The sequence below is a fragment of the Sphaerodactylus townsendi genome, linkage group LG03, assembly GCF_021028975.2.
Source record: "Sphaerodactylus townsendi isolate TG3544 linkage group LG03, MPM_Stown_v2.3, whole genome shotgun sequence".
Lineage (NCBI taxonomy): Eukaryota > Metazoa > Chordata > Lepidosauria > Squamata > Sphaerodactylidae > Sphaerodactylus > Sphaerodactylus townsendi.
The window spans coordinates 92,965,394-92,977,628 of NC_059427.1; the positions used below are offsets into that span (position 1 = coordinate 92,965,394).

At 40.6% G+C, this 12,235-nt stretch overlaps 1 protein-coding gene across 1 annotated transcript in view; it reads left to right on the forward strand.

Annotated features, from left to right (window-relative positions):
- KCTD16 (potassium channel tetramerization domain containing 16) overlaps positions 1 to 7,264 on the forward strand; it is a 204,569-nt gene extending 197,305 nt beyond the window's left edge. The window contains exon 3 of the mRNA XM_048490291.1: positions 4,087 to 7,264. Coding sequence (XP_048346248.1) covers positions 4,087 to 4,538 — 452 coding nt within the window. The 3' untranslated portion in view covers positions 4,539 to 7,264. The remainder of the gene's footprint in view (positions 1 to 4,086) is intronic.
- Positions 7,265 to 12,235: the final 4,971 nt, after the last annotated feature.

The window sequence follows — 12,235 nt, forward strand, 5'->3', positions numbered from 1 at the left end:
GTTAGGCTGCTGCGTTTTACGGCGCCACGCCTGTGCGAGCGACCCTCGGAGACTGACATTTTATATCCCAGGGCACCGTTTATGGCCCACGTCGCGAGGCATATCATTATTTAGTGAAATAATAGCCTCAATGGCACAATTCTACCTTCCTATAATATTTTCCTATAATAGCCTCAATGGCACAATTCTACCTTCCTAGGTTAAAATAACTAACCCCCACTCACAATAGAGTTGTGGACAAGGCTACGTTTATACAGGGGTAAACATACTTCCATGGTCCATTATGACCAAGAACACTGGGTGCAAAATAACACAAGCTATACTTGTATAGGCTTCCTTCTATATTATTGAGAACATGAATTCCTCATTATTCTTGATTGTAGGGATAGCACCTTTTTTTTTTTTACATATGTAGGCCAGCAGTTGCTCACTTACTTGGTCACAAGGAAGATTCCAACACATCACACTGGTAATCCTTCTGAAGGAGAGATAAGATGTGGCGTCCTTGACCCAGGGCACCAGAAGACAGTATCTGTTGTACATACAAATATGCAGCTCCTGAATGGACAGCAAAACCCAAAATGGTTGCTGGTGACAACATCACCTGTCCCTGACTCGTCCCTGACTTGCTATTTCTTTGCATATGGAAGCTTCTGATGTGGAAGAGAATTCAGTCATACAGCTCTCCATTTGTTTTCTGAATGGGTTGATTCCCAGAAACATCCTGTTTATTGTCAACTAGTCCCAAAGAGGTCTGGTGAAGGGTATTGCATTGCAGGGAATTCTATTGCATTGCATTATGAGCAAAAGAAGCGATGGGTTAGAACCTTTGAAATTTCATTTCTGCCTGTGATTCTGGTGTGTCAGTGGCATCTAGGAGAAAAACAAGGAAGATTTATATCTGTGCTATATCTGTCAAAATCTTAGTCTCATCTATCTCTATCTCTTTCTTTATTCTTGAATGATTTTGGGGGCCTTTTGAAAATTGGCAGGTGCTTGTTGGAATAAATCATTTTGTGATCATGGAATATGGCAGTTCTAAATCTGCTCATTTTTGGTAAAGAAACAATAGGTAGCTCAAGGAAAATTACCATTGTGTTAAAATGTCAAATGCAGACTAAGACCTTGTAAATCGATAAGGCTCATAGAGGGTTTTCTCCCCTTTCTTTCAAAAGTTCACATGATTAGTTTTTAACTAAGCCTTGGTGTTTAATGGCTCTTCCAAAGCTGAGAAAATTATATTTTTAAAAAAATTCAATTTAGCTATTATTGACTTTTCCCAGACTAGATACAGGAGGACTCTCAAAGCAAGTCTATAAATTAAATTAGCCACACAGCCCACAGGCTGTCAGCCTCCTTCCTCATGAACAGGGAAAAACAAGTAGCAAAGTGGAGAGAGAGGCTGTTTTCCAGCTGCTCCCGTAAATGGTGCATGTTTTGTTAACAGCTGCTGGAGAGCTGGAGAAACAGAAAAAAAGACAGTGGTGTGAATATTTTTAAAAATGAACGCGCAGTTGAGGACTTTGCAAAGTAATTTCCCCTTCCATTTCCTCCTCCATCGGGTTTGAGTTTGGCTTTTTTCATAGGGACGGAAAAGGAGAGGAAGAACTAATGGAAACTTGTCTTGCCCTATATAAGTAGCTAACAAATAAAGTAGCTGTAATAGAGAAGGTTGTGAAAGAAATAATGGAAATTTCAGGGCTGAGAGTGGGGTAGTTTCCTCTTGCTGTAGAGCAACATGATATTAAACACCTCCTGAGCTGGAAACTCCGAGCACCCCTAGAAAAATTCCAGAAGTCTTATCCATATCAATCAGTTTTATTGGCAAGAAGCTGGGGACATTTTTGGTTCCACTCTCATGGGAAATGGAGCATACATTTCTACAAGGTCAGGCCATAGGTTTCATATGACTCAACCAATCAGAAAGCTAGCAGTGATCCCTGTTGCCATGTTCACAAGTCATGTTCACAAGAATGCATGTACTATCTGTGCAATGTACACTCCACTGTTTCTACTATGTGTTGAATAATTCTCATGTTACAGTTGACAAACATACCTCTGAACATGTGACACAATCTCCATGTTTATCCAGGTATGGATCCCCAGTTTCATTCATGAAGAGAACATGCATTGGTTCTTTATTACAAATGGATTTATGCATGTACAGGCAGGAAGTATGTGTATTCATTGTAAGATGTGAACAGGGGCGGTCTGAAATAGGAAAGAGGAGGCTTGGCAACTCTTAGCATGGGTTTTTTTTTTTGCATTGGAAGTGATTTCAGTTAAAGTTGGACCTAGTTGGAGGCCTGCACATGTGCTGGCAAAAATGGTAACCTAAAGAAAAGGGGAGGAAAGTGTTTGTATGCAGATCAGCCATTTAAAACCTAGCTTAATCACTCATTGGTTCTTATCCCTTTATTTCAAAGTATAGGTGCAAAAAAGAACTTCTCTTCACAAAACTGGACCAAACCACAATGTCAGAATGCTTCTGTCTAGAGTTGCCACTCTTCAAAGTTGCATACATTGTTTTAACTGTCAGTCTTTTCCAAGGTCTGAATGGCCCAGGCTAGCCTGATCTCATTCAGAAGTTAAACAGAGTTGTTCCTGGTTAGTATTTGGGTAAGAGATCACCAAGGAAGGCTAGGTCTGCTACACAGAAGCAAGCAATGGCAAGCCACCTCTGCTTGTCTCTTTCTTTGAAAAGCCTACAGGGTCATCAGAAGTAGTGTGCAACTTTCCACCACCACTTGCTTAATAGTCTATTAGGACCAGTGGTTTCAAATGGCAACAGGCACAGAAACAGGGGACTGTTTCTAGTACCAGGTGTGATTCCTTTGATGCTGCACTTCTAAAACCCTTTCCTGCTACCAAACACCCTGTCATTGATAGCCTTGCTCAGCTCTGAAGGCTGAGGCTTCCTTTATTGAGTCAAGTCATCTTGTGTTGGGTTTTCCACTTTTCATACTGTCTTCAGCTTTCTCGAGTATGTAGCCTTTGGGGATTTTTTTCATAGTGTGCTGAGCCACTTCGTACCTATAAGCAGTTGATGTTACCTTATCATGGTTCTTTCTAATTCGGGATTGTCTCCTCTGACAGAGAGTGTCAGGCAGAAAAAACTCTCACAACTGCAATCTTTTAAAATGAAGAAAAGTTTGGGATTAAAGTAGGGATCTTCAGAGAGAGAGAGAGAGAGAGAGAGAATGCCTTGTCAAAAGCCATCTATCGATTTGGTAGTTTGAGTTTTGAACTGGTGATCTCTCAGCTCAATTTCTCAGCCACTGCACTGCTATAGATTAGCAATCAAGCAGCTTCTATCTACCACACCTTATCCTGTATCCTATTTATTGGAAATATTACAGTATGCCATAGTGTTGGGAACCCCCTTCTATGTAAAACAGAACAAAACAGATAACACCTTTCTTGATCTAAAACTGTGGAAACACTGTCCTGATTTGTATGTGTAGCTTATATAAAGTCACTACTTAGCTAACTGAATTATATTTAGCTTAGGCTGAATGATGATTTTGGTCCCCACAGGTTGGATGTGATAATGATATTTTACTGGAAGATAGATACTTCCAAATGACATTTAAATCCATGATTAGCTCAGCATTTCATTCAGAGAGAGAAGATTTTTTTTAATCTGTTCTGGTTCTTTCTCCTAGTTGTGGATTATTACTTTGGGCAGATCTTCAGCTAAGCATTTAAAGAATTATGAATTACAAAAGCAATTAAAGCATATTTAGGCTTCAGTACTACACCCATTTATGCATGCATAAGTCTTATTTATTGCCATGCAACCTAAATGCATGCAACTGGTCAGAGAATTGCAGTCAGAGGCAGCTTGTTTTTAATGGCAGAATGTTGCCAGCTGGCTGATTATAAACCACAAAGACCAGTGATTTTTCTTCCTAGCAAAGCCTTAGTATTCATTTGTATACTTCATTCATCCTGTCAATAATGCCATTTGGAAGCTAATCCTTATCTGCTAGCATATGAATGAAAGCTATACAGCATGTCTTTCTGGGGATTCAAGACAGCTGTCTAATAATATTGCCTTACCTTGTCCTTTGTTTGTTCTTTTAGGTGAGCCGTCAAGATGGTCTTCATCACACTGTGACTGTTGCTGCAAAAATGGCAAAGGAGATAAAGAAGGAGAAAGCGGGACATCCTGCAATGAATTATCCACTTCTAGCTGTGACAGCCAGTCAGAAGCCAGCTCCCCACAAGAGACTGTTATCTGTGGCCCGGTTACCCGCCAGTCCAATATACAGACTCTGGATCGACCAGTCAAGAAAGGCCCTGTGCAGCTAGTTCAGCAGTCTGAAATCCGGAGGAAAAGTGACTTGCTGCGAACTCTGACTTCTGGTTCCAGGGAATCCAACTCTAGTAAAAAAAAAGCAGTGAAAGAAAAGCTCTCAATTGAGGAAGAATTAGAAAAATGCATCCAGGATTTCCTGAAAATCAAAATCCCAGACAGGTTTCCAGAAAGGAAACACCCCTGGCAATCTGAACTGTTACGGAAGTATCATCTATAGAGAAGTGGGGCAGGGCCAGGAAAATCAATTTAAGTTACAGTTTACTGAATGAGATTCCACTGGCAAAGAAATAAATAATGATGATTTGTTAGGTCACAAAAAAGTTTAATCTATTACTATGGTACTGCCTAATTTGCTTATTTTACCAAAACATTTCTAAACTCTCTATAACAATATTTTTTTCTCCCTGTGATAGGATCAACACAGCATTTATTCGTTAGACTCTTATAAGTCGAATGCTTGCAATGCCACAGGCACAACAAAATTGTCAGCTAACAAAACATGTGCAATATGATTGTGGCACCACTGAGCAAAACATCTCTTATTATCAGGCAAAGCTTGTGGTGGATGGTGATTTTCTAAGCTGCATGCCTTTTTGAGTTCTCTTTTACTGACATTTCTTTGGAAGAAGAAGTCTGGGATGGGCAAGTGCCTATGATTTTAAAGGGAAGACTTACGTCATGCCAGTTTACATTGGGAGAGAGTATATATATATATATGTTTGTGTGCCACATAAAATATTGGTCTGTTTCATCCTGCAATCTATTTCCCCCTTGTAGAATCATGTATAGAATAAGCATTTTCTCTCCCCCACCCCCACCCCAGCTTTGGTATGTGTGTATGTATGGTTGTGAACTAATTTGATATCAGGGGCTGATCTGGAAATTTAGGCCTGTTCTGTTTTCTTTGTTTGCACATCATGAATGTTTATGGACCACAGACTACTCTCAGCTTAGCCGAAATATCTGAGAAGACAATGTCTACACTCCAGTACCATGACATGTACAAGCAATACACTCCTGTGCATTCACATCTCATTTTTTTTTCTCAGCAATTCTGGAACCAACCTTTTCAGTAGTTTTCCTTACTCTTGAGGAAGCTTATAACATAGGCTGGAGATTCTGTAAAGATGGTTAAGAAAAGTACGCATGCAAGTATAAATACTTTGCAAGGTTGCTAGAATTGTTAACTTTTTCAACATATCCTGCTTCTCTGCCTTTAAAATACCTTGCTGTGCATGCAAAGATTAAGCTGGCAAACTTTTTCCCATCACTTTCTCCATGCCAACAAAATATTCATATCCCTTTTTTTTTACATGGCAGGTTTTTGTTAAAGGCACAGAGGCAAGACTTTTTTAAAAAGTCGGCAGTTCTCATAGTTTTCAGTAGCAGGACACTTCCTGTCTATCTTCTATCAATGGAAACAGCAACAAAGGAGGTCAGTCTCAATTCTAGCCATGTGTGAAGTGCTTCTTTTATTTTCATGTACCTCTGTATAGTGCTATGTAGTATGTAATAGTTTGTCTACTTTCTCCACTTCTCATGCCATAGAACTCTCATACTTTCCAAAGGCACAGGGGATAAAGGATTACAATAAAACACAGAAATTGAAAAGGGAGATGACATATGTATGTATACAAGATCTATCCTCTAGGAAAAGAGGGAGAGGAAGGGAAAGGAGTTTGTAAGCCACCTTGAGTCTCCTTACAGGAGAGAAAGGTGGGATATAAATCCAAACTCCTCCTCCTCCTCTTCTTCTATCTATATATCTATCTTGTAGGGTAAGTGCATTGGTGGATCTTGCAGCTATATTGTTGATTTATGGGAGCTTGTCAGGCACTGCTGCCGAGATATCTTTGGCCTAAACAAATGGGAAGTGCAGAATCCCATTCCTTTTCAACACAGATGCAATTAGAAGAAATTATAGGCCTAACAAGATGCATTTTGCACTCTGACTTGCAGGAAATTGATTGTTCAAGTGACAGGCAACATGCCACTCTGGCGGCATGCATTGGAAAATGAAATTAAAAATTGAAAAGGCTCCAAATGCACTCAACTAATGGAAACAGCCTTCTCAGCACACTAAAATTCCCTTTGTGGGAAAGTGCTTCACTTACTAGCATCTGTACCATAATATTCCATGAATGAATGGATGATACTAAAGATTGTTTTTGAGGAAATGGAGGGAAAGGACATATTATCACCACTGCAAAGAACAGGCTTAGATGTGCAACCACTATGCACTTGACAAAAAAAATCTGTTTCCTCTGGGCATCAAACAAACATAACTGTTTAGCAGGCAAGAAATGGTTAGTCTATGGAAACAAAACTTCCAGTAAAGAACACACTTATGAGATTCTATTGAGATAAGTATGACTTCAGTAAGTGTGTTTAGAATGAGGATGCAGCATGCTAAATGATGCTAAGAGGAAAAAATTAAGATGTTCAGAGTGGAATAGTGCAATGAGTTCTATAAGAATATAAAGAATATTCTCTAAGAGTTTTAAAATACACTAAATTGCTAAAACTTTGTTTGTCAGGACAAACAGTGGGATCTTAAGTACTACTGGTAGAAAAAAACAGTTTAGCCTTCTAGTGCTGAAGTTGTAAGGAGGAAAAAGAGGTGGTGGGTGTTCTGTCTATGTTAAAACACCACCTCCTGATCTGAAGGTGCTTCACTCAAACTTTTAATCCATGGGACCTCTGTGTAGTTAGTTCTGAAGAAAAATACTCTGTTGCTGCTCACAAGCACTCTTGTCTGTTTTTGTTTCATAAGTTTCCCAGGTCAAGCCATGAAAATAGTTTGCACTGCTGCACCCAGTGAGCCTCATAGCAAATAAGCCTTGAGTAGGCTTCTCCTTGATTTAAAAAGAGAAAAAGGATTGGTGACCTCTGGTCTACAGTATGTTCCTCTGTTGTGGAATCATACAATGAAGGCAGAAATAAGTCTACATTTCTAGGGCCGTTTCCGCACGGCCCGATACTTGACGACACAGAGGCGGTAAAAACTACCGCCCCCAGGCTGCCCGTTCCCTTACAAGCGCCCAGCTGCAGCAGCGGCAGCTGCGACCTGACTACGCTTCCCTCCCCCAGGGCAGCCTGGCAGGCCGCCCTAAACAACAACGCTTGCCGGGTTGTTGTTGAAGAAGCGTCTTCCAGCTAGCGGTGGGAACCCAGCGCCCAGCGCGAAAACATGTCTCCGATCCCAGCCCACTCACGGTCATCCCTCGTGCGTTAAGCCTGCTTTTAGGCGTCGCAGCCGCCCGCGCACACTGTCCTCCGACCTCCAGGGGTCGGAGAACTGGCGATGAAGCGAGGCATGTTTATGGCACAACGTGCGCAATTTCGTGAATGAAGGGCCTGAAAGAAAGAAGGTAGCTCCATCTTGAACCGCCTTTTGCCGTCTGCACCGACCTCCGGCTTACGCCCGTTCATGCCCGAGCGAACTGGCACTGCGCCCATGGAACTCTTGGCGGCGTAGAGGCGCATCCTGTATGGAAAGTCTTGGCCTAGGTTTAGTTTAACATTTGTGACATTTTAACTGTTTATTTATCCTATAAGACATGGATTGTGGCTGATTAATTAATTGGAGTAAGATGACCAAAATGTAAACATTCTGGAGCAATTATTTGGTTAAGCACCCTACAAGTTTACATATGGTAGTTACAGTACTTCTACAATACTTCCTACATCAAGAAAAAATATTCTGGGACATGATAGTGTACTACTTACCATATATTTAGGGAGCACATCCAAAGAGGCTTGCACAAAAGTAGGAAAACATCTTTCTGATTTCAGCATTTGTCTTCTCAGTGTTTATCTTCAACACAGTGAAACTCACAATCCAAAACTCTTCTAAGCCTATTGATTTATGTTTAGGACTGTACACTAGGCTTCCTTGTTTGATTCAAGTAATAACTCTCATAGTTATACAACCCAGACACTATGGGGAATAGTTATAAGTGAGTCCACAGAACTAAGCTTTTTTTTCAGAGAAGTACAATATTTCTTTGGCATGTAAAACTCAGGTATATGTATACAAGACTTGGAGAAACTTCAAAACGATTTACCTCGATTAATACACCTCAGGATCTGGTATTTAAAACTGGATCTGGTATTTAAAATGAAGACTATTTCAAGTTCCTTCTACATACACATCTGGAAATACTGTAGCTCTTTCTGTAGGCTGAGTCTTTATTAATGATAGTTATATCAAGTATGAGTCTTTATTTGTATTAGCTATGTCATTTGATGAGAAAGTAATTGGCCCTACACATGATTCCCACATACTCCTCAGCAATATGGGGCTATGCCATGAAGAAAAGTGTGTGTGTGCGTGTGTGTGAGGCTCCTTCCACACATACAACAGAATGTGTACTTTCAAAAATTCAAGTTGAATTTTTTGCTATTCCACACAGTAAAATCCAGCTGCAAAGTGCATTGAAAGTGGATTGAAAGTGCATTATTCTACATGTGCAGAAAGGGCCTGAGAGAGAGAGACTAATCAAACTTGGTCCCAACATTATTTTTCCCTTTATATGTAATGAAAAGAACAAAAATAGAGTTGAAGGAATGTTGGAATGATTTGCCATAAAACTGAAGAAATGAATAGGGGAAAATAGCACTAGAATCAGTCATCAGAATATGTTTGTCTCCCATTGTTCTGGAATGCTAGATATGTTCTGTGCAATGTCAAGTCTGGAAGAAATGAGTAATGAAGCAAAACATGGTGTAGAGGGGAAAAAAGGAATCTGTTCCCCAGGGAACTCAGCAAAGCCCAAGTCTCTATATCCTTTTATTCAACTGATTTTTTCTGGCAAGTTGTAGAGAGGGATGGGGTAAACTGTTTAGTGTGAATAGTTCCAGTAGTGCTAGTGTTAGATTAGGATCTGTAAGATCCAGGTTCAAATTTCCAATCTACCATAAGATTTATTGGCAGCACAGTCCTAAGCAAAGCTACATCCTATTATGTCAATTAAATTCAATAGGTTAAGAAATGTGTGAGTCTCTGTTTAGAATTGCCCCTTCAGCTGGTTGTACTCTCCAAGACTAAACTATCTCACAGGGTTGTTGTGAGGATAAAAATTGAGGTCAGGAGAATCCATTCTGAGTTTCTTGGAGGAAGGATTTTAAAAAATCACCAGCGAGATAGATAGTACATGCCCCAAGGCCTTAGAATGAGACAAACTATAATTTCAGTAAAGAAATGCATAAATAATAAAAACTGCAGCCTTATGCACAGGTTAGATGGAGTTGGAAAAGCACATAAAAACTGCAGCCATAAATCAAATTAACTGGGAATGCCAATTACTGTCCCATATATGTTTCATGAATTTGACATATTATTGCAGTTGGAGAAAGGGAATCCACTCCCACCTCACCCACTTTCTGGTTAATTCTGGTTGTCAGGACATGAAGTAAAAGTAGCAGAGTGGATTAGCCTTTATGATCTATGACCAAATCCACTGAAAAAATATAAATATAATATTCCTAAAGGTACTTCAGATTATAATGTTTTAATAATTAATAAGTGTGATATATTCATAAATCACAAATAAAATCCCAGGGTCTCTCAGTTCAACTTTCAACCAATTATTTTCTTTACAAAAGCAAAACAACAACATCAACAAAGCTCCACTTCCAGCTAGAATAAATTCTTGCACTTTCCATAGGTAACTTGTTCCATGTACATATATCTGTCTGGACATTTAATATTCAAACTTGACATTTGCTAAGACTTTAAAGGTTGTACTATGATGTGTTTTCAGATCGTCACATGCTCATCCATGTGTCTGTGGAGCTAACAAAAAAGAACATAAGAACATAAGAACATAAGAACAAGCCAGCTGGATCAGACCAAAGTCCATCTAGTCCAGCATTCTGCTACTCGCAGTGGCCCACCAGGTGCCTTTGGGAGCTCACATGTAGGATGTGAACGCAATGGCCTTCTGCGGCTGTTGCTCCCGATCACCTGGTCTGTTAAAGGCATTTTACAATCTCAGATCAAGGAGGGATCAAGATTGGTAGCCATAAATCGACTTCTCCTCCATAAATCTAGCTCAGAGCCCCTTTTAAAGCTATCCAGGTTGAAAGTGGCCATCCACCGCCCACCTCCTGTGGCAGCATATTCCAGAAACACTGTCCACCTGCGTTCGTGAAGAAGTGTTTCCACTTTTATTAGTCCTAATTCTTCCCCAGCATTTTTCAATGGAATGCCCCCTGGTTCTAATTATTGTGAGAAGAGAAAAATTTCTCTCTGTCAGCATTTTCTACCCAATGCATAATTTTGTAGACTTCAATCATATCCCCCCCTCAGCCGCCTCCTCTCCAAACTAAGAGAGTCCCAAGCCTTTGCAGCTACTCTCCTCTATAGAGGAGAGGTGCTCCAGTCCCTCAATCATCACTTATTTGCCCTTCTCTGCACTTTTTCTATCTCCTCAATATCGCTTTTTTTGAGATGCGGCTGACCAGAGACTGGACACAATTACTCAGAGCTGAATTACTGCTTTATATAAGGAGCATGACAATCTTTGCAGTTTTATTCTCAATTCCCTTTCCTAATGATCCCACAGCATAGAGTTTGCCCTTTTTTTACAGCAGCTGCCATGCATTGAGTTGACATTCCCATGGAACTATCAACTAAGACACCTAAATCCCCTTTCCTGGTCTGTGACTGATAGCACTGACCCTGTGAGTGTGTATGTAAGAGGTTTGGATTTTTTTTGCCCCTATATTGCATCACTTTACATTTTGCTACATTAGACTGCATTTGCCATTTCTGAGCCCACTCACCTAATTTGTCAAGGTCCGCTTGGAGCTCTTCGCAATCCTTGTGTGTTCTCCACCACCCTACATAATTGGTTATCATCTGCAAACTTGGCCACCACGCTACCCACCCCTACTTCCAGGTCGATTTTATGAATAGGTTAAGAGGCACTGGTCCCCAAAGCGGATCCTTAGGGGTTCACCTCTCGACATCTCTCCATTTGTGAGAACTTCCCATTTTACACCCACTCTTTGTTTCCTGTTGTTTCTCAACCAGTTTTTAATCCCATGGGAGGACTTCCCCTCTTATTCCCCTTCATTGCTGAGGGATTTTCTCAACAGTCTCTGGTGAGGAACTTTGTCAAAACCTTTTGGAAGTCCAAGTAGAACCAATGTCCACGCCAGTTCACCCTGTCCACATGCCTGTTTACACCCTCAAAGAACTCTAAAATCAAGTTTGTAAAGACCAGGATTTGCCTCTACAAAAGCCATGCTGACTCTTTCTCAGCAGGTCTTGCTTTTCTACATGTTTTATAATTTTATCTTTAATGATAGATTCTACTAATTTACCAGGAACCAGATGTCAAACTGACTGGCCTGTAATTTCCAGGTCCCCCTAGATCCTTTCTTAAAGAAGATTGGTGTGACATTGGCCATCTTCCAGTCTTCAGGGATGGAAGACCTGATTTCAGGGATAAGTTGCATATTAAAGGTGTAGAAGATCAGCAATTTCATGCTTGCCCGAGCTCTTTAAGAACTCTTGGGTGAGATGCAATCTGGGCCAGGGGAGTTTGGTAACATTTAGATTTATCAATGTAGCTGCCAGGAACTTCTTCACTTGTCTACCACTATCTTAGCTGAGTTCCTCGGATTCCTTAGCCTCCTAAGAAGCTTGGTTCAGGTGCAGGAATGTTCCCTCACCTCACCTCTTGGGTGAAGACAGATGCACAGGAGTCATTCAGCCTCTCTTCAATCTCCCTGCGATCTGTTAGCGCGCACTTTGTTCCTTTGCCACCTAACGGGCCTCCCGCCTCCCTTGCTGGCTTCCTGCTTTTGATGTACTTGAGGAGACTTTGTTTGTTCTGCTGGTTTTGATGTTACTTAAGCCATGCGTTCCTCATAATCCTTTTTTTGCCTCCCTTACAGCTAACT